Source organism: Clarias gariepinus, chromosome 17, assembly GCF_024256425.1.
Source record: "Clarias gariepinus isolate MV-2021 ecotype Netherlands chromosome 17, CGAR_prim_01v2, whole genome shotgun sequence".
Lineage (NCBI taxonomy): Eukaryota > Metazoa > Chordata > Actinopteri > Siluriformes > Clariidae > Clarias > Clarias gariepinus.
The window spans coordinates 18475572-18499270 of record NC_071116.1 but is presented as its reverse complement, the minus strand read 5'-3'; the positions used below and the strand labels follow the sequence as shown (position 1 = coordinate 18499270).

Genomic DNA, 23699 nt, shown 5'->3' with positions numbered 1-23699 from the left:
TGTCTCCTCTACAAATTAGTTTTTTGGCGATTTTCAAGGATAAAGCATTCCACTTATTAACTGTTCATGGAAACAGCTGGAGGGGGCTCCTAGCCTGGGGTCATTCACAGACATACAGCCTTCTTTAAAATGTTTTGCACCATTTAAATGTTTCACTGCTGCTAAAAGTCTCATTACCATACTGTATTTAGAGTCTCCTATAAATGTCAAACTTAATTTGTGAGAATTCTAAGTCCTGGTGTGACTCAAACAGCCCATATACATTATGTAAAAATTGCTCATGGTTTCTGGTCACATGGTGGTGCTATTATTCCTTATTGTATCACAACTACAGTATATTGTGTTACCTTTAATTGGACCTTTAGCAAATTCTTGTATAGGCTTAGAAAATATTTAACTAACATGATAGTGAATCGTCAAACAGAGTCGTAACAGTCATAACTGTAGCAAAATAAACAGTGATAGCTTGTGCTTACAGATAAGAGGTCTTATCAATCTGCTGAACCATGGGGCAAAGTAAAAAGAAATGTCTGTCTTCCTGTTTTAATTTTCCAAATCAGTCTTTTTTTTGTGTCACAACAATTGGCACGGTGATAACAATCACTATTACGCACACTGACACAATAACTGAAGTCAGGATTCGGCACATTTTGTTCCTTTTAAGTTCTGCTTCCTTCTTCTTCAGCAGGGAGTCAAAGCCCGGGGTGTAGAGATCCTCTAGCCAAAAATTCAGTTTCCTAGGGTCTTCCTGTGAGAGAAGGAAGATCATTAGGAGTCGGTATGTTTTAAAGAAATGGTCTAAAACATTGCACATAACTATTACACAGTGCATGTTTTAAAAATGAACAGGTGGTTCAATCTATTTACTGATTAATACAGAGAATGGCTCAGATAGCTGCAAAAATGAAATTCATTTGTTTGTTCATTCATTCATTCATTCATTTGTTTGCTTATTTATTCATTCATCTTCAATAAACGCTTTTTCCATTAAACACCAGTCCATCACAGGGCACGATGTACAGTATACACACATAGATTCACACATAGGGACAATGTCCATGCACCAGTCCACCGCCCAGGATGATTTAAGGGATAACTCGAGATCCCAGAGGAAACACCAGGTAAACAAGATTAAACATGTGACCTAAGCTCAGTGCGATTGTGATTATTATCCCAAAACTCCTGGGTTACTAGTTAGATAAGCAATATATAATATATTACATTCTTCAATAACAATTATACATTATTTTATGTATAGTTTATTAAATGTTAAACAATTAAAATGATGTTACTATTGATCTTTCCACTGAAATAGATTTTTAGTGTGTATAGGGACTCTATTGTTTTTGTGAAAGGCTCTAATTTTAAAAGGTTTAAAGGTTTAATATGTCATTCTCACTATACAGCAGAATAACTGTGTAAATAATTTTGATACATATAGTAATGTTCACTTGTACGTGGGGTCCAATGTTATTCATTGTAGTGGCATTTACAGTAGACTCATGAGAAGACAATTGATTACCTGCATTAGTTTTTTTTACCTATCTCTTCTTCAATGCTGTTTTTAAGTGATAATACAAATAATATTATTGTGCACCTGTAGATAATTGGCAAGGTTGCCATGCAGAGAATGTCTGTCATAGTCCTCAATGGTCCAGGATGGTTTAGATCTCTGGTTCTCCTCTATGTCGACAGTCCTTAAATCCACATAGAGGGGGTTTTGCTTGATCTTCGGTTTCAGAGTGAGTGGTGTGATATGCTGTTCCAGCTCACTGTCTCTGAAGTCAGGGCTGCCCTCTGGTGATGGTGGTCTTTCTGCCTCCTTCCTTCCTCTCTGCTCTCCCTGAAGGAAGAATGCAGATTTGACATTAAGGCTGAAGCCCATGAATATGTCAAACAAATAATTGTGTTGAATAGATAATGATGAAAGGGAGGGGGTAAGGACTATGAGATATAATACAGTATTCTGTATGTACTACTAGGATGGATGATCCCTTTATTAAAGTATAAATAGTCATATACAAAAACGATGAAAGCCTCCAGCAATATAGATAGAGATTGAATTAGATTTTTACACTGAGCTTTTTCTGTAACATGAACTTACTTTGTTAAAAGTTTATATAGAAAACAGAATATGCTGAAATATGACTATGATGCAGACTGCTTAGATATAAGCTTATGTTAATTCACATCTCTTTACACATAAACACAAAAATTTTGATCGGGGGGAAAAAGCTTTGGGTACAAGGACTAGTCATTTATTTTACAGAAAAATAAATGACGGGGTTAATAAAAGAAAATTTTTTTCCAAAAAAACTAGGGGAAAAATTTATATGGATTCAAGGACCAGTGGAAAATACAATTTACAGTAGTATGAAATTCTTGACCCCTCCTTCATTTATTAATACTACAATAAATTCAATTATGTAAATTAAATTGAATGAAAAATGTTTTACTGTGACAGACACTTCTGCACTTGCTGCCCACTGGTTCATGGTTTAAGTTAGATGGATTTTTTATGTTTGAAATATTCATAGGTCACTGTGCAGCATAACAAACAAAAACATTCCTCTGAAACTAGTTCAGAGAGCCAAAAAGATTCTTCAGGAAGCCTGGAGAACTACTCAAGTCTGGCTCTTTGGAAAAAAAAAATATATATATATATATATATATAAAGAAATGGGGTTGACTCAAGATTTTTGGACAGTAAGGGTTGTAATAAAACCAAGAAAAAAACATTAGGATATGCAAAATCACAACAACAACAATAATCATCATCATAATCATAATCAAAACAATAGTTTATGTACCAAGATAAGTGGAAAAAAATATTTTTATAACAAATTCCAGTAGAAAAAGAAAATTTAGGTAGATAGACTAATGTAATTACAAGTGGAATAATAAAAGCAAAGATCAATGAAAAATTAAAATTTCTATCATTTTATCAATCATTTGTGATAAATTCCAGTAGAAAATTCACATTTAGGGACACAGACTTGTGAAAAAGTAAAATTTAGGTAAACAGTTAAATAAACATGGCATTTTTACAGTAAAAAAACAAAAACAAAAAAAAAACACCAGTAAAAATATATTGAAATGCCAAATTGGAAATATTATATATGGAAATATTTTAATAGAAAACAAAGTACAGTCTTAAAGTTTGGGCACCCCTTGATACATTACAGGTTTGAATGATTTTTAATTGAAAAGATGTTAACACAGTCCCTCTTGGAAATGGAAGAAATGCACAATATTTTCCGCAAACACTGATGCATAGTTACTCCTTATGCCATAAATTTGACAAAAATAAAAAATAAAAACATTATTATGGCAATGTGCAAAGGTTTTGGCACTCTAATAGTTCCAGAGTCTCAGATTCTTTTTATAAGGTTTCAGACCTTAATCAGCTCGTTAGATCTGATGCATGGCAACAGCTGTTATAAATTCCAATTGAAAGAGGATGGCAATTCAAAGAGGATGTCTTCTACAACAGGGCAATCCTAAACATACCTCGAAATCCACTATAAAATACCTCAAGAGATGCAAGCTTAAGGTTTTCGAATGGCCATCACAGTCCCCTAATTTAAACATCATTAAAAACTTGTGGGTAGATCTTAAAAGAGCTGTGCATGCAAGATGACCAAAGATTATTACAGAACTAGAAGCCTTTTGCAAGGATGAATGGGAGAAAATCCCAAGTAAAGAATTTAAAGTGGAGGTGTTATTTAGTACTGATTATGTAGGGTGCCCAAACTTTTGCACAGTGCTATAATAATGTTTTTATTTTATTTTTTTGTTTAATGTATGGCATAAAAAGTAACTATGCATCAATTTTTGCTGAAATTATTGTGCATTTTTTCCATTTCCAACAGAGACTGTGTTAAAATTTTTTAATTATAAAATCACCAAAATCAGTTATTTATCAAGCAGTGCCCAAACTTTTGCATAAAAACAATTCAGGTGCAATGATCACTTGAGGAATAACAAAGATCACTGGAAAATAAAATTGATGTAAAAAAGACTAGTGAAAAAAATCTTAATGTAGGTTAAAATGAAAAATCAGTATGAACGTCTGGGGAAAAATACGATTTAGGAAAAAACACCAAAAGAAGAATTTTTAGATGATATACATAAGTGGGGGGAAAAATTGGTACAAAACTCAAAATACCAAAATACAGACAAAATAACAGTCAAGCACAAAGACAAAACATGAAATACAAACAGGCCCAAATGTATTTAAACATCATTGAAAACTTGTGGGTAGATCTTAAAAGAGCTGTGCATGCAAGATGACCAAAGATTATTACAGAACTAGAAGCCTTTTGCAAGGATGATTGGGAGAAAATCCCAAGTTTTTAAGGGACATTTTTAAAATACTGTAATCTTAAAGATATTTTAAATACCCTCATAAAATGATACTCTTGTGTGAAAGTCTAATATATTTAGACGTTCTTTATTTTTTTTTTTTTTACTAGAACTTTCTAACAAAAGGGTGACCAAAGAATTTTTCAACAGCTGTAAAAAATATTGAAAACAACCTACATTTTTCCCACTCATTATCCAGCCTTATATTCCACTCAGTGTGTTCAAGAGTTTCCCTACCTGTGAGTATACTCTGTTGTGCCACTGCCTCTGTCCAGAAAGTGCTGCTCCTATCTGGAACATTCCGTGTGTGGCTGGTAGCATCCCCACATCAAGTTGAAGGAATTTCTCTGGATGATTATTGTTGGGGAGAACAGTAATGTCCATGTTTACTGTATATATCGCAGCTAACATAAACTTCTTTTGACTCAGGCTCATTTCCCTCATTGCTTATTAATGAAGAAGCAGGTTTCAGTGGCAGGCGTGCGTAACCCTATCTATCTCATGGCATGGTTCAAGGAACACATGTGGGGAAAAAAGAGAACCCTCACACCTATACACATGTCTTTATCCCCTGTTTTTTTTTTAAGTCATGGAGTTATTAAAATAAATATCAATTTGTAAAAAAATTTTTGATTTGTAGCCCAGAATGTGTCTATTTAAATATTATAAGAAATTTCCTGTAATATTTTTCTAATTCAATATAAATCCCAACAAGTGGTACATTATAAGCAATGTACATTTCAGCTGTGTTCAAATAAAATAAAGAAATATTTCCTTAAGGTAACTGTTTTTTAGAGCTCAAATTTAGTACTTGGTCACATCACCTGGATGTCACTAAGGTGCCTAATCTGGTACTTTTTATGCCCTAACACAGTGGTTCCCAACACTGGTCCTGGAGGAACACCTGCCTTGCACATTTTTTTGTTTTTTCAGCTCCCAGCAAACCTGATTTAACTAATCTGCTAATTAACAGCCTTTTCTGACTAGAAGCAGTAAAAAGCACTAAAATGTGCAGGGCAGGGGGTCCCCCAGGACCAGGGTTGGGAACCACTGCCCTAACAAATGTAATGCTGGTGATTACTGAGCTCATTTGGGTAAACGGAAATGCCAAGATCAGAGATTCTAACCACTAGAGGGCCTGGGTCACTAAGTTACGTAGGACACTATGTGTCGTCACAAAAAGTCTGGCTGGATGTTAGACAGATGGAAGAGAGAGAGGAAGAAATGTTCAGCAGCATTTTGTATTCATACCAGCTGTTCCTCTCCATTATCACAACACTGACTAGGAGTTGCCAGCTTTCAAGCATTCAGGCTAAATTCACCAGCGTCAAATTGCCACCACTTTGAGCGCATAATGAACTCCTGAAAAACAATTTGGCAGATCATAATTACCTTCTAATTGCTAGTGTGCTTAATTTCGAAAAATGAAAAAACTGTTTTAAATGTTCATTATAATACCAAATTTAGGTTCTATTGGCCTATATGGTAGAATTCATTGAGTAATCAGCAGTGACACACCAGGCTTTGTATTCTAAATCATTAGCTAATTATGTTCATAACTTATTTTATGAGTATAAGAATAAATTGGGTGCCACATTCTGCAGTGCAGAAGCAAGTAAGAATCTTCTTATCTTTTGAAAATAATAACCAGGTTCTCTGGAAGCAGACTTTTCCTAGGGTCCATGGGAAATCAGTTTCACTATTCCCCTCACAGTGATGCCTTGTTTCTGATCATTAAAATCGTGGGAATTGGTGTCTATAAACAGCATGTGGCATGTCTGTGACTGTGAGAGAATAGTACAGAGCTCGAGCAACTTCAAAAGTGGGGAAAAGCAATATTTATTGTGGATCATGTGCACAGGTTGTGAAACCAGCAACTAGCACAAACCATATGTAAACTAATAAGAACCATTTTTAAATTTGTCATATTTCTGAAGGTGTTCCACATGGGCAAATCATACCCAGGTTGTCTGGAAACACACTCTGCCCATAGGTCCCCCTGGAAATCAGTTCCACTCTTCTCCTCACAGTGATGCTATGTTTCCTATCATTAAAATCATGGGAATCAGTGCCCATCAACAGCATGTGGCATGCCTAGGATTATGAGAGATGAGAACAGAGCTTTAACAGTTTTAAAAGGAAGCGAAGGATTTTATTATTATTATTTTTTTTTTTGCATGGCCTGTGGAATCCACAGGCATATAGATATACTAATAACTGTCTCAGGTAACCTAACCCTATAGGGTAAGCACTGCTAAAAAGGGACACGTTTTTTTGTCACTTCACAGGGCACTTCATCCTTTACAATGTTCCAATGCAAGATATAAAGAACTCACCAGTGAATACACTACTAATTTCTTTCTATATTGAATCAGTGCAGAAGGCATCCAAATGATGCAATCATCTCCTTAACAGTTGATATTGAGATGTGTCTGCTACTTATGCTATGTAAAGCCTTAACAACGGCTCTAATCTAAGGTGCAAGGAAGTTAACAAATGAACTGTTTCTTTGCAACAGAGGTAAGAGGTTTTGGTCTTGCTTTGCTGGAATGGTCTTCATGAGTGCCAGTTTCAGTTGGGAGTTGGGTTTTGTAAATGCACTTGACACTATTGTTCTTGCCGTGTTGTTGCTGTTACTTAATTACCTAATTCAATATTTTATTTCATAGTTTTGAAATGCATCAGCTGAAAATACACAGGGTCAATATTAAATGTCACACTTTAAACATTATATATAGTACAGGTGTTTAAGGCAAAACCTTTTCTAAAGGCAAACGCTTGTGTTGAACGATGATTAAACTAATAAGTGGTTAAGTTGTTAGACAATCTTTGTTATCCGGCCTGGCAGTAGTTGGTTCAAAGGAAACAGTTTCCAAAGGAAAGCTTCTAATGCTATGCTGCAGATAAGCAGTTTTTAAGAAAACTCAACAGCAAACAAATATGAAAATCTCAAACGTTTATTGTCAAAATTATTCAAGTAATAAAGAAACCGAAAATAGTTGCCCAATTGGCACAAATGGGACTTTGATTAAATACATTACACTAGAGAGTACAGTTAAATGAAAATAGATTTTTACAATAATGTAATAAAAGAATAAGATTTTTTTTATTAAAAAAAAAAAAAAATATATATATATATATATATATATATACAGTATATGAAACATTTAGGCTGAAAATGTACGCACGGTGGCTTATTGGTTAGCACTGTTGCTTTGTACCTCCAGGGTCTGGGTTCGATTGTGTGTGTGAAGTTTTCATGTTCTCCCCATGCTTAGTGGGTTTCCTTTGGGTACTCCGGTTTTAAGATTCAAATATTTAAATGTCTGGTGCCCATCCCAGGAGACACTAGGCGGGGTACACCATTATACAGTACATAGATTCAAAGGTTCTCCCACAGATTATTCTAATAGCGTAAAATATGTTGTGTGTATGACAGCAGCCATAAGACTGAAATATACAGTATGATGGAGTTTTGGAGGGATGAATGTATAATGTACGAGGAGGTATCAAAAAGTTTGGAGACTTGTTTTGTAACACACCAACAGATGGCGGTATAAGGCAGCATGCACAGAGAACACATAAGTCTGTGTGCCAGAAGACATGATCCTGTATGCATCAGGAGCTGTGCAACTGGTGCTTTTTGAACCACATCTGCTGTTTGATCATAGATAACAAAGAGAGAATGTAAAATTCTGCATGAAACTGGGCAACTCTGCCACGGAGATGTTTGATATAATTCTGCAAGTCTATGGCAATGCTGCAGTGAGTTATTTGAGGTGTTTTGAGTGGCATGCGTCCAGAAAAACTTCACTAGAAGACAACGAGAGATCAGGAAGACCTTCAACGAGCTCAGTCCCCGAAAATGTGCATGACTTGTGCATGATAACAGTTCACACTCACAGTCTAGGCAATCCTCCTGGAAAGCAGAAGGAACATCATTTCAAAGTCTGCAACCAAATCCAGCAGCATGCTGTGGATGACCTGTTTTTCATGTCGAAGATCATTACCAGTGACGAAACTTTGGTGTATGGGTACACACCTGAGATGAAGCAACAGTCTTTACAGTGAAAGAACCCATTATCTCCATGACCAAATACATGCTCATTGTCTTTTTTAACATTTGCGGCATTGTGCATCAAGAATTCATCCCCAGGGGCCAGACCGACAATAGCAAATTCTACTGTCAGGTTTTAAGGTGTCTTAGGGAGGTGTACGGCGAACGTCAATTAATCTGCGAATCTTTAAACTTTTTGATATTACCTCGTATATGACATGAATACACGGAGTATTAATGCGTTATACTGTACCATCATCTTCAGGTCATCTCCACTAAATGATTGCCAATATCTTATTTTGTAACAGTGACCTACAGTAAAGGCCTCTTAAGGAGGCTTAAGTTGTTGTTGTTTTTTTTTTAATCTTCAGCAGATGTCATTTGAGGGCTAGTCAGCATGCCCACTGTGTGGTAATGGTCTTCCATCTTGACCAGCTCAGCTTGTGTTTTGTCAGCTGCTTTCTGGTCAGACAGAGATAGATTTTTCCCTTTTGGTTTGGTGTAGAAGAGAACAGCATAGAAGCAAACTGAAGAGCTTTTGTATTCTACAGGGTGGAGGCTAAGCGTGGGGTGTTATAAAGTGTGTGGTTATGTTCTGGGTTTACAGTCTAGTTTGCCGTGTTCAAACGGACAGAAGAAGTTCTCATGAGCTTTAAGGTGAGCTTGGTGTCTTAAAAGAACTTCAGTCCATGAAGGAAGGGAAATGAGGCGTCAGGTCAAACCCTGTCAGGGAAATAAAGAAGCTTGTTCTGTAGTTTATTATTCATTTTTTTCTTGGTCAGGTACGTCACTTGTCATAACACTATAACACCAGTCCGTGTGTGTGTGTGTGGAAGGCGCTGTATGAATCACAGAATTCTTTGTATAACCAACAGCGCTAAACCGTTAGCACGTCGGTACAGTACGTATATGTACGTACGTGTGTGTGTGTGTGTGTTTGTGGATGTGTGTGATGTGGAGAGCTCCATTAGATTTCCCTGAAGCTGCCCGTTATTTTGGGAAGACGCTCCGCCCAGCGGAAAGAGAGAGAGAGAGAGAGAGAGAACTCGCTTTACTTTCACAGCCGGGCTCGGGGCTTCGGGCTGCTGCAGTCGGGACGAGGCTGGCGGAAAAGTGGCGAAGTCGGAAAAACAAAAACCCAAGCGAAGTTATTTAGCGGAGAAAACCGTAAACAACATGGCGAGTCAGCAAGAGGACGCGGGAGCGTAGTGTAGGTAGCGCGCGGGGGCTCGGCTGTAATCACAGAACTAACCAAAGTGTGGAACTGACGGTAATTTGTTTCTAACGGGGCTTTGAGAGCATTCATCACCATGGCACTTCGGAAGTCTGCGCGGGAAAGGAAGTAGCGTGCACTTCCTAGGGAACGGTGAAGGAAGCGGCGTGATTGTCGGAGACGATGAAGAGTTTACGCGGCGCTCAGTCTCCGTGTCGAGCAGGACACTTCGCGTTCAGGAAAGACACTAGAATGTAAAGGCAGCAGGAGGGGAGCGAGGCTGGACGGAGTTGAGGGGACACTCGCTGATTTCTCGCTGATGTCTTGAGGATGTCCGGGCGCGTCAAAGATCGCATCACTGTGTTCCATTGCGGTGTTCCCCAGCAATACACCTTCAGCTTGTGTTGTTTGTCTCTTGTGCTGATTTGATCATGGCATTAAGGTCTAGAAAAGCATGGACGAATGTGATAGTCGGGCTTCTGCTCGGGTTCACTGCAGCGTCCTGGCTCCTGGTGCCCCGGGTCACTGAGCTCAAAAAGTGCTCACCCTACAGTCTGGGGAAAGTTTCTGGGGAAATCATAAGAACCCCCATAAGCGATGACGCCTGGCCCGAAAGCCAGCGCAAGCCATCCTCCAGTAGAGAAAGAAGCTACGAAGAAGAGGATGAGGACCAAAGTATGGACCACGCAGGACCTAAGCATTTTCTCTATGTTGGAGTCATGACCGCCAAAAAGTACCTGGACTCAAGAGCAGTGGCCGCTTATAAGACTTGGGCGCCGAGCATCCCGGGGAAGGTGGAGTTCTTCTCCAGCCACGGCTCAGACTCTATCCCACTTCCATTCCCTCTCCCGGTGGTCTCTCTGCCAGGTGTGGACGATTCGTACCCGCCGCAGAAGAAGTCCTTCATGATGTTGAAATACATGCACGATCACTACCTGGACAAATACGAGTGGTTCATGAGGGCGGACGATGACGTCTACGTCCGAGGTGAAGAAGCCACCTCCTGGGTTATGGGAAGGGGTGTGTCCTGTGCTTTTAGTGCCAAGCGTGCAATTACGGAATGGCAGCTTCCCTACAGAACCTTTTAATGAATGTTCACGCTTTGAATTATTACCCAGCTGCTGCCACCAGTACAGGCAGTATATTTACTTTTACTATTTCCTTTCAGGCGGACTGTAAATCTTAGTGTGAGCTATAGGCAATCCCTGAAAGACCTGCAAAGATGATAAGCGGAATATAGGAGGCTCACCTTTCAGGGAAATCTCTTGCATAAAACCATTATTTGTCCATGCAGTAGGATAAAACGCAGCATTACATTCAGCCATGAAAAAAATTTGTTTTGGATGAATATTTATTATACTTTTGTAATAGATGTTCAAGTGCATCACTGCTATATTATAGACTATTCTCTAATTCTATTCTCATGTGATGTGGGGCCGGTCCTTGTTTATTTATTTATTTAAATCGTTTCAAGCATAAAGTTTATAGCGTAATGTCATTATTTGTCATGTTTTCAAAAATGAACAGTGACCTTCGAAAAATGAAGTCAGTAGGCCGAAGATTGCCATGATGACTTGAAAAAAATGTCATGTATTTGAGGAGGATAAATTGTGCTTCTCATTACTACTGTCCTCCTACTATAAGTGTAGTTTGTTCTCCAAGATCACATTTTCATAAACATGTTTAATTAACGGTAATATTACATTTTTCTAAGTAAAATGTAATGGAATGCTCTATTTGCTGAGTTGGAGTAATATGCTTTATAGTTTTTAGAAGCTTTGTGCTAATCCTTGTTGCTTTTTATTGGTGGTGCTTTCTCAAATTCTAAGAAAGAGTCTCTAACCACAGAAATTTTTTAAGTAAAGTGTGAATTATACTTGTTTGAATTCATTGAATAAACACTGAAAGCATGGAGCAGTTCCAGATGAAATGTGTGCTCCTTTTACTGACCCTGTCATATAAACACTGAGGTGGCAAACCATCACATATTGGCTTCATAAAAAAAAGCTCCAAGCTGTAAAACAGTGAATTTTCTTCAACAGCTAATGTTTACATGCCCTAAAATAACCCGAATGTAATAATATCACTCCCCCAACTGTCTCTCTATCTATCTTAGGTGAAAAGCTGGAGCTCTTCTTGCGCTCGCTCAACAGCAGTAAGCCTCTGTACCTGGGTCAGACAGGTCTAGGTACCACAGAAGAACTGGGAAAGCTGGCATTGGAGCCTGGAGAGAATTTTTGCATGGGTGGCCCGGGTATGATTTTCAGCCGCGAGGTGCTGCGTATGATGGTGCCGCACATCGGGACATGTCTGAGGGAGATGTACACGACGCATGAGGATGTAGAGGTGGGCCGCTGCGTGCGCCGATTCGGGGGAACCCAGTGTGTCTGGTCATACGAGGTAAGCCACTGGTAATGCATGGTGTGGAGGCTTAGATGTACTTGTTTCTTTGTTTCCTGTTTTTCTTAAGTTAAACAAGAATGATCTGTATGTGAAATGTTGTGTCTAAACTATAGTGTATATATAATAATTAATAATCTTTCATTTGTGTGGAACTGAACAGCTGCAGTGTGATTCACCCATATCATACTGCTGTCTTATGCGCTGCTGTTAACAGTTAATGTGTTTTCCAGAAACAGATGATGAACTGATGAAATAATAAACAATAGCATTGCCAATTGAATGCGCAGCTCCAGGATTCCAGGTGTAGTCCTGAGCTCGGGTTACTCTCTGTGTCCAGTTACTCATGTTCTCCCGGTGTACTTGTTGGTGTCCTCTGGGAGAAACGAGAGTAGCTGGATTGGCTGCCTTACATTGCAAGCTCTAAATTGCCCTTAGATGCGAGTAGGGTTGTGGTTGTGTGCATGGTGCCCTGTAATGACCTGGTGAAGTATGTAATCCAGGATTAAGCCCAGTGTATCTGCGATAGGCTCTAGATCAGAAACGAATGAAAGAACGAAAGCAGTGAAGGGGAATTGCACATACTTAATAGAATCTTTCTGCTCTTGGATTTCAATCACTTAGACGTTTTAATGAAATGAAAACATTTTAGAGAATGAAGTCTCTTGATTTAACAGCCATTCAAATTTACAGCAGCATTCATCGTGCTCGGTTACTTTGCCATAGTGGACTGGACTCCCGAAGCAAAGAAACTCAAAATCGCAAAACAGAATATGACAGGATGTAGACGTGCCTCCTTATTTACAGTTAAAGCAGATGCTTTTATTTTAAATTTGACTGTGGAATGTCCTAAAGGCAGCCCATAGAAGACAGGTGTGCTGGTATTGGCAGTTATTTGGAACTCGGTTGGATTCATGATGTCATCAAGGGCGCTCAGCTTCAGGCATCCTTGCAGCCTGCCTTGTCGCGGGTGTGTTATCTCCATCTTAACGCCTTCTCAACCATTTCATTATTAACGAGGTTCGTAGGCCTGAATATAGAGTGAGGCTGTGGTACCGTTTAGCTGCTTTTCCCATGGAAGGAAACAGCCATTGCTGTCTTGAAGTAAACAACTGCAGGCGAACTATTCAAGTGGCAGGGAGAACATCACAATAAGCTTATTTAAAGATGCTCAGTGGGGTTGCGTCTTTCATCTTTTAACTTTGTGAGTTGTTTTAGTTTGGAAAGTTCACAAGGACTTCTTTTAGTGCAGTCCTGCATGTCTGGCATTTGCAGCAATTTCAAATCTCATTTCAGACCCCGTGTGCTGTATGAGCTTACTGCTAAACTGTAAATGAAAGCAATACCTATTCGCTTAGAATCACAGGGATGTCCAAAGCACATTTTCCAGAGATTAATGCAATAATTTTATTCATTGGCGATATGAGCTTTTACCAACATACTGTATGTAGCACTGTTATTCAAAGACTTTTCTGTTTGTTTAATCCTCCGAACTGCAAACTGAAACAGCTTTCAAGGTCTCATATCCATATTGATTAAAGGAGATTCCTGAAAGTCCCCCCCCTCCTCCCCTGGCAGGAGTCAGCCTGGGTTCACTCCTCTCTGGTATCACCCCCTTCTGCTTTTTAACAGCACTGATGAGTTTCAGACAGTCTAAACAATAATTAATATCTATTCATGTGCATGATGTTTAATTTATTGCTTGCCATGGTGGTGTTGGCATACTTATTATTATATTCGCCGTTCCCGTTATTTGCCACTTCATATAATCGCACATGATGGCCAGTGAAGCGACCTCATTTCAGGCATCCACACATATTGGGTCGATACATATTTTATTGCATTTGTGACCTTTTACACAACAAATAAAAGCTAACTTAAATATTCCCCAAACAGCATCTGTAGCTACTCCTGCTGCTAAAATAATGTGATTCATAGTGAGACCATTTGCTGTTGAAGCGAGCCCTTGGGCATTGTTTGCTTTTACAACTTTTACAAGAGATTTTTTGGATTTTTTTGCTTGTTCACGTAACTCTAGGCAACTTCCATCGTTAATAAGGACACAACCATATCTTTACGCTTAGACTTTTAAAGCCAACCGCATAAATATTACAATCACAGAGTAAAGTACAACTCATAAAAAACTTAAAAAAAAAAAAAAAAGTTTCAGCAACAAATCAGCAATATTTCCTTGAATACTTCTATACGGCATTTACATTACATTAGGGATGTTTTCACAGTTTCATGATGTGTATCTGTATCGAGACGTAAATAGATTTAAACGTAGGTTTACTATAACTTAAAAGAGTCCACACAAAAATGTCTGCACTGTCAGCATGTTATCACATCAAAGCAGTGTCTTGCTACAGCTCCAAAGAAAACAGTCCAAGAAACAGGGCTGCCACAGACTACAATTCTGAATGCTCATGCATTCAGGCTCATCTGATTACTGCTCTGTATCACATGCACACACTGTATAAACAGACTGTTCACACTTACCTGATGCAAAGTATCTCTTAGTGTAGCTCATCCTCCTGATACACCAAGCCTTATCATTGTTATTGCTTTTCTGCTGTAGGTTTTATTTTTTTCGTGTCATTTTCTGGTTACTGATTCTACTCCCGTCTACTTCTGTCTGTTTGGTGATTGCCTCTGACCCATGTCTGTGCCGCTCTGCTGACCTTGCCTTGCTGTCTGCCATTTCTCAAATAAAGCATTTTAAACCACACCTGTAGCCGACTCTGGCATCTGACACATGGCATTAATTTAATCACTGTAAGTGCATCATGCGACATAGTCTTTGCCGTTTGTTCCTGAGCTCTCTCATGAAATGTAAAATCGCCCATTTTATGATATTCCGGTCCTAATGTATAACTGTATCCTCAACAAGATGCCCTGTGACCCTTTCTGGCAAGCTTTTAAAAATAAAAAATATCCTGGTTATATGTATCTACTGATGCACTTATGGATTCAAACATTAAAAACAGCTTAATACCACCACTACTACTATTACTGCTAATAATAATAATAATAATAATAATATAATTCACATGAACATTACAGTGGTGACCAAAAGTATTAAGACAACATATGCCTTGTATTATCGTTCTCACTGTGCACAAAACAGATGATGAGACTAATGAGTTCGAGCCTGTCTGGCTGAAGAGTTTTGCTAACTAGAATCAGCTGGTTTAGTTGACAGACGAAATAAGTATGTGACACCCCTTGCGCTTTATGAAGCCTGGCTGTTCACCTCTGCAAAAAAATGGCTAAAACTGGGGAATTGTAAAGTGAAATGCAAAACTCTGTGGCAAATCCAGGAGGTTTTGAAAAAATTCGAAGAGTTTTGAAGGTTTTGAAAGACTTAAATATTAATTATGAAGAAATACTAGCAAATAATTTCATTACATAAACTAACAAACTATTCTTGGTATCCTGGTTGTCATTATTGTAACCCTTCAATCTCAGAATTATAGAATCGGAGCTGCGCCAGAAACAAAGCATTGATTAAAGACTAATTTTTAAACTGACAACTGGCGGTGTGTCGACGGGGAGGCTTCAGACATCAAATACTGTGTATTTACATAGAACAAGATAATTTAACTGCTACCGGAATAAAGGAATTATGTCAAAAAAATGTAGAACTCACAAAATGTTTGTATTATTATTATTATTATTATTATTATCATTTTTAACACAAAACAACCAGAAACATGTGATCATAAAGTATGTGTCTGCGGTATTTCTTTGCCTATGTGACATTATTATTATTATTATTATTATTATTATTATTATTATTAATTTTTTTATTATTTTGCTTATTTGTGTTTATATAATTGGTTAAACTGAAATTAAATTTAATACATCATATTGATTAGGTTTTGTTGTTAAAAAGCATATAAGATATTGTAGATTTCACAATCCTGAAGCGTTTAAAACACAGTATCGCAAAACATGCTAAACATGCTCTGGGTTTTTTGGGAACGTCATTAAAACATTAAATTAAAATTTTTGCTTCTAATACTTTGGCCACTCTTATTTAACCACAGTACATAACTGTAGCTAAAGATTTATAAAACCCTTATTTAAAATTAATTTTCTGCCGATCTTCCTGATTCTTTTACAGGCAAGTACACAACACCTTGGGCAGCAGACAATTTCTCTTGATCAGCACATAGGAAATGAAGTTATCCATCAATAAAAAATGAGTCACTGATTGATAATTCATAGAGCTGTATAAAAATTAGAGTAATATTTAAAACTTGTCGGCAGAAATAATAACTCGTTTAAATTATTTGTAGTCTACATCATTATTCTTTGTGTTCAGGGACATAATTATTTAACTCATTTTGTTGCATCGGCCGCCGTCTGTGCTGTGTACCACTCTGCAGTGCTCATAAAGCATTACTCAGGGCTTTAAATTAGACTACAATTTTAGTGTTGTAACCCAGGCGACAGTGGTAATTCTATAATACCGATTCTGCAGAGTTTGTATTGAGCTGCGCTGAGTCCGGGGGTGTGTAATCACAAGAACAACAATTTGCCTCTATTCACTCCTACAACTTTCATAATTTTCAGGGAAACTGACAAATGCTTGATGCAGAAGCCTGGCTGTAAATAGAAAACAAGAGTGTGCAAATCATGTTTGTGAAAGGTTTGGCTCCATTCTGGTGAAAACGCGTTCAACCGACGAGGTTTGTAAGATTGCGATCAGGAAGTTAGGCAAGGTCCTCAGATTGAGGCTCAGGAACGGTTAGTATACAGAGGGAAATCGATTTTAATTGGCAGATTGCTTGGTAATCTAACTTCACATCCTTACATGGAAATAGTGATACAAGTCTTAACTTTTATACATCTGTTTCCTCTTAAGGTTTTGTTCTTATTCTTGAGAATGTTTTTATTTCTTGCCTCTGCAACATCTGGCTTGCTCACTAGAGCCCAAATTTTTTGTAACGCTGCTTTTGTCACGATGCTTTATTTTCCTCCTGTTAAAGGGTTATACAAAAAAAATAAGCTATTGGATGTTCAAGTGATAGATTTGCATTAATGTCCAGGTTATGAGAAATAATATGTTTGCACTAATAGGAAGAAAAAAATATCCTATTTGCTAGATTCTGCAATGTGCTGACTCGGACTTCATTTAGCCTTTCCTTAAAAAAGGCAAATATAACATACATTTAACATAGAAATGTGCAAAGGTGTACACAGTAAGTCTTCTGTAGGCTGCTTTAGAAATACAGTAAGCTTGCTTGGCAGGTGTGTATGTACAGTATGTGAAGTGGACTGACAGTTTAGATGTAACATCATGACTTATTATTAGACCCAGTTGTATAGATATACATTAATAAATGTTAGATGAGTTACACATAACAAGGAAGAAACAGTTGCAAAACTTGTCCAGTATGTAAATGTTCCACTCTTTCTTCTAGGTTAAGTATAATTTAATAGTTATTTGGATGCGAATTTAAACAGAACCTGGAAGGATCTGTGCTTATTAAATTAGAAAAAATCAAGTCAAACCAGGACTTTTAATTCTGCAGAATAACTCCTTTTATTTTACTATATAATCCCCTGCTACGCTAGTGCACTTATCTTACAGTTTCACTATTGTTGGATACCTTAAGGTAGAAAGTTTTTTCAGTACACCAGAGCCATGATCAGGTTTTTTCTTCATTTCTTCTTTAATGGCCCAAGCATGTGGAAATTACTTTGAGGTCAGTACTGTTTGGAGGATGTGGCAGTAACTCTCTGCCGGGTTCATGTAAAGTGCAAGTGGTGTTGGTGAATAATTGTGCCATAGACAGATGCATCTTTTCCGTGAAGTTGGCGACAGCTTACATTCCTGGATGTACAATAGGGCATTCTTTAAAACTTTGCATGATTTAAATGTTTAACTGAGGCTAAGAGTCCCATCACCGTTCTTTGCTTGAAGTCTTCTGTAAATGTCAATCGTTTTTTACGCCTTTCATATAAAAAATTTATTATTGGTTTGACTGGCACGGATATGTGCCACTTAAATTTCTAAGTTCGTTTATATTTATGGGGAGTTCATGTCAAACCGGGAATTGAAAGACATGAAATAGAAAATTCTCATGCATATTTTGTTTGTTTTTGAAACTTAAAATTATCTTAAGGAACACTCAAAAAAAAGACGAGAATTTTATCATGAGTAGCTTTATCATCCTCTATTTACCTACACTTTGAGTTTGCCATTAGGATTTTTAATAAGCAAATTCCTAAGAAGTTAAATAATTACTGCAGAGATTCATATGCTTCAGGTGGCAACAATACTTTTGACCCTAACTCATGCAGTGACGCCTAAGGGAGTATAAAATGATAATATGATAAGCCTCGTTTTTGTAATTAATTTATTTTCTACTTTTAAGTGAGAAAACAAAGAAGTTCCCTGAAGTTCCACAACATTAAACTTATGCTATGTAAACAGCCATAATATTAAAACCATCTGCCCAGTCAGGCTTCATGAGATGGAGCCTGATTGGGAGTGCTCCAGTTTAGATGTGTGACAATGAGCCATAGTAATGACATAACCAATGTTAAGCCCTTCACATATAGGCACTTGGCAGATGCCCTTACCCAGAGCAATTTACATTTTTTATCCCATTATACATTTAAGGGGGTTGTGGGATTTCAACCTGGAACCTTCCAGACCATAGTCTAATGCTTTAACCTCTAAGTTAACCCTAACCCTCACGTGACCTTCTATATTGAGTATTGAATATTGTTCAATATTGCTTAAAACCATCACAGCATGCATTCCTTTTTTTTTTTTTTACGTGATTCACTTCTATACACATTTTAAGCAAACACAGAAGTTTGATGCTATAGGTATGGTAAGGATGCTCTATATGTATACATATAAAATAAGGCAGGTTAATATTTGGACATTGAAAAATGTACTGTTAGTTTAGCTGACCACCAGAGAATATTGGAATTAAATACTGACTATGAGTGTACAGACTGGCCGACCTTCAGACTTTATTTGATTTGGGTAATGTTATATTGCCATAAGATGAATTGGTATTCTTGGAATCATAAGCAATTTCTCCTCTTCTTTATCCTGTTCTCTTCCCTTCATCCTGATGTTGTGCAGGGCTGCTTTTATTATTATTATTATTATTAATTACTTTTGTAAAGTCTTTTATTGACTTTGACTTAGCTACGACTACTTCTCGCCAGAATATGTTCTTAATTTTCTTGGCCAGCTGTTGGAGCATTTATTTATTTTTTGGACGAGGGAAATAAAAAAACAGGCGTTTTGGTGTTCCTAAGCTCACCAAAGTGTTCTTTCTTTTTAACTATGTACCAGACCATCGATTTGGCCACAACTTATGTTTTTCCTAGACCTTCGATCTGCTTACATGTAAGTGCAATAATAACAGGATAACACACACTTGGTTAGAGAAAAGCATAGCAACTAATTGTCCGATTACTTTTGGTCCCTTAAAAAGTGCAGACCACAAGACACTTAAATAAACAATAACTTTGTCGGTGTTCTTATGATGATGATGATTATAATTATGATGATGATTATATTATGATGATGTTATGAGAAGCAGTAGTGGTAGTATTAGTAACAACATATATACAGTAGATTGATGATTCTTATGGAACTCTGCGGGATTTTGGTGGAGCAATACATTTGTTTTCACTCAAGTGTAAATCATCGTGACATTTTACATTATTGAAATGTTAAAGTAAGTAAAAACAAAGAAAGTATTCATTATAGCATTTAGTCTTGCTTCAGATGTTTTATGTTTTCTTTCTGCCAAATTAAACTGTCATGCTGTTTATTTTAATGTTATTTTTTTTTATTTTTTTTTTTATGAAACTAAGTCTAACAAACAGCAATCCAGGCAAACCTGATCTTTTCTTCTGTTTATTCTTCTCTGTTTGGAAGTCATTGGGAAAAAATGCAAGAATCATCATCACTTGTCTCCTCTGTTCATCACAACTGGGCTTGAGACTGTGTTTGTCTTGGTCGGATTGACTGCTAAAAGCAGTTGTTCTCAGTAAATACTGAAACCCAGGCCTGTATGATCCTGACAGAAAGCAAGCTGCTATTATTTTGGATGGTTGTCGTGTGATTATGAAGTGAGAACAGTTTATGTCAGTGCTTAGTCACTGGCCACTCTTGTAGAAATGCCTGAGATTTAGTGACAGAGGAAATGTGTATGATTTGGAGGAAAATGAACCTCAGAAAAGGACAGCTATGACTGGTCATTCAGCTCGTCTTGTTCGTTTAATAATAGGTCTGCTCGTCTCTGATTATTTTGGAGAGATCTGCTTTTAAAGAAAGAATTTTTGTTCCAGTTTGTGATTTATCAAAGTGATATTTTTAAAGTAAACAGAAATGTGGATACATTACTTAAACATCCAGTTTGCTGCCAATCCCATAATTGAATTTAAATAGGCTTCAAAATTTGTATCTGTACTGAGATAGCTCATGACAAACAGTTGCTTTATTGCATGAGTATATGGTTGTTTGCCTCATTGATTTTGTCCAATGGTTTGACACATTTACTGTATATTACATGTTTAACTGCAAAATAACTGTGCATGGTACTAGGTACTGTACGTGGTTACATATATGACAGCTTGTCACCGCAGTTTATTGAGATTTTTCATTACGATTTCAGTGTATCCGTATCCATTTAGATTTGATAAAAACATGATCCCTTAACTGTGTCTGCGTTCTCACATCTCGTGCATACAGTAGTTCAGTATGTGGCGGGATGTAGAACCAGTAGCACACTATAGTTACACCACTGTGAAACACATTACATTTTCGAAAAGACAAATACATAATTTTTCTGCATAATCCTTGCTTTTTTTATGCGCTCTGTCCATCTGTCTACAAGCTTTCGTATCCCCTTCTTAAAAAATGTAGGGTGAGCGGCGAGCCATGAATGCACTGCTGTCATCACTTTTTCATCAGGAATTCATCTGGTTAAAGTCTGATGGAACAAATTCGGACTGTTGAGTGTTGAACATTTATCCTGATTATGTTCCATGGTCCTAGAGACTTCCTGGAAACTGTAAGCATCAATTTTCCAGAAGTGGTTGACTTTTGAACTTTTTTTTTTTTGGTTGGCGATTGAGGATGTTTTCATTCCATACCCTGTTTCCTCTCAGACTCGTAATCTTTATGTCTCGTCACCAGTAATGATTCTTTTTAAGAAACTTTCACCTTCCTTAGGTTAAAGATCCACATTTTGTTTGTAGATATCCAATACTCCTCTTTATACTCTTCCAGGAATTGTTTTAGCACCAGGTACTGTATACCATCAGACCACATAAAACTAATCACTGCACACTGCTCTTACTAGTGGGGCGGCCATTTTTGCTTGCACCGCAGTTACACATGAACTGATGTAACAGGTTCACACCTGCATAGCAGTGAATGGGGAGACAGTAGCCTTGAACGGAATGCACTGATAAGACAGTGCGGCCAAGAAGTTTTAATATACTCACTCTTGTAAATATATACAGTATATATGGCTTGTAGTGATGGGAAGTTTGAATAATTTTAGTGACTCGGTTCTTTGAATCTCGTTCATCTAAATGAACAAATCTTTTTTTTAATCTTTTAGTTCATTTCGTTCTTGTTGTACAAATATGTTGCATTTTCAATATAAGGAGTCCCAATATGTCTACTAATTAAAAGTAATTAAAATATTACAATGCAGCTTAGGGCTGCATGATATTAGGAAAATATAATATTGTGTATTAAATTAAATTAAATTAAATTAAATTAAATTAAATTAAATTTATCTTTGCGATACAGATATCGCGTATATCAATATCGCAATAATGATAATTTTTCGATATATCGTGCAGCACTAATGCAGCTAGTGAAAACAGAATGAGTAGGTCACCTCTCATATCTTCCAGTCTGAGTCATTTGTTCTTTTGAATCTTTTGCACCACATAGCATCTATGGGAGTCACGTGGCAAAAGAACGAATGACTCGGAGTAGAAGAGTCATTAAGAAAGAATCGCTCAATTTTTTGTTTGCGTTGATTTGCGCATGTGCGCCCAGTAGAAAATGAACGAATCACTCTCCGAGACTGCTCGTTTCTCTGAGTCAAGTTAAAGATTCGTTTAAAAAGAATGAATCATTCATGAACGACCCATCACTAATGGCTTAGAGATGGTGTACCTATTTATGTTAAGGGTGTTCGGTAGGGTTATAGTCTTCTCTGCAGGCTGTTCGAGTTCTTACGGTTTTATTTTTGGCAAAACATAGCACACATGGCAAGACAGATTTGCAACCAACTAACAACAGTAAATCAAACGAAAATCAAAAGGCAGAGATCTTTCATCTCAGAAGGCGTCAGGTTCTACCAGATGGCCAATTCAAAACAGCACATGCATGCATAATAATGCAATAACGTAACTGGTCTCCTAATGCCGTGCTGTAATTAGATCTTCAAAACGGCAAGGATTGCTTTCAAGGTCCTTTAGTCAGCAAGTGAAGGGCTGTTATCCCGTGCTATTCATGAACTGCATTAGCATTGCGCCGTTGTCATGGCAGCTTCGAATAAATAAAAAGTGGTAATGTGGTAATAGAGGTTGGTTCACCTGACTTGTGACCTATGACATCAAATCAGGTGTTACAGTGTATGAATATTGTCAGATTCCTGGTTCAGCAAGCTCCATTATGATACTTGGTTTATTACTGTATCACATCCGGTTGCTGAGATATGGACAGGTCAAGTTTGTTTACCAGGAACAAAACAATTTTGTGAAGTAGTAAGAAAGAGTGAACCTTCAGTCTTATTTTGACACAAAGATTCCCTAAAAATATCGGAGTAATAGGAAATAAAAATTGTTTTTTTGGAGTAACCATCTTGGGTATGGATCATGTAACGGGTTCGACCCTAGGTTCGACACCTTGAAACACGGACACAAGGCGAGGCCTTACAGGAAATGGGGTAATTTATTTAGAAAAAATGGGGGAGGAAAAAGGGTTAAAGGACGGAGGATGGAGAGAAAGGGAAGGAAAGCTTGTGATGCACGTGCTGGTCTGGTTGGCAGTGCCCCACTGGCATGCGGGCACAGGCTGGTGAGCACTGGTGGCAGGCAGAGTGACAGCTTTGGAGCACTCAGAGGTAGTGCTTCTGCACGCTCCCGATAACGGCGACCTCTCCTGGACGTCCGTCGGCTGGGCGGCTTTCCCAGCTGTGATCGGGGGCCCTAACGGCAGCCTTTTCCTTTTCGGCGGTGGAGATGCGAGAGCGGGAGCCAAGGTGCCGCGGGAACTCGTGCAGCTTGTTCACGCGCTGTTCTCTCGCAGAGATCAAAGGGCGGCATTTCTAGGGTGCATCACATTGCCCCTGCTCGCATGCACTGCTCGCACTGTCTTTTATAAAAATCCACCGCGTAGCAAATCTAGCTTCCCAACAGTCAGACCCCCAGCTACACTCCCCGCTGTGTTTTATAGCGCAGTGAGAAGCCCGGGATCATTAACGGCGATAGCTTAGTAGCCGTGCTTAATTCCGCGGCCCTACTCCTTCGCGCACCAGTAGAAGGAGAGGGCGCCTAGTGAGCATCGGAGTGAGCGAGGAGCGATATTAATTTGGGCGCACGCCCATCACAGGCGCACACCGTGACAATCATTAGAGTGCTTTAAAGCAAAAATTA

At 37.9% G+C, this 23699-nt stretch overlaps 2 protein-coding genes across 2 annotated transcripts in view; one reads left to right on the top strand and one right to left on the bottom strand.

The window, feature by feature from the left end:
* Window positions 1-556: 556 nt before the first annotated feature.
* On the bottom strand, window positions 557-4749 carry LOC128505601 (major intrinsically disordered NOTCH2-binding receptor 1-like). Its single transcript, XM_053476118.1, has 3 exons — window positions 4603-4749; window positions 1598-1843; window positions 557-748 (listed from the first exon to the last, which is right to left on the bottom strand). The coding sequence occupies exons 1-3, from the start codon at window positions 4747-4749 to the stop codon at window positions 557-559; spliced, it is 585 nt and encodes a 194-aa protein (XP_053332093.1).
* Window positions 4750-9465: 4716 nt separating this feature from the next.
* chsy3 (chondroitin sulfate synthase 3) overlaps window positions 9466-23699 on the top strand; it is a 58265-nt gene continuing 44031 nt past the window's right edge. The window contains exons 1-2 of the mRNA XM_053476243.1: window positions 9466-10622; window positions 11752-12035. Coding sequence (XP_053332218.1) covers window positions 10067-10622; window positions 11752-12035 — 840 coding nt within the window. The 5' untranslated portion in view covers window positions 9466-10066. The remainder of the gene's footprint in view (window positions 10623-11751; window positions 12036-23699) is intronic.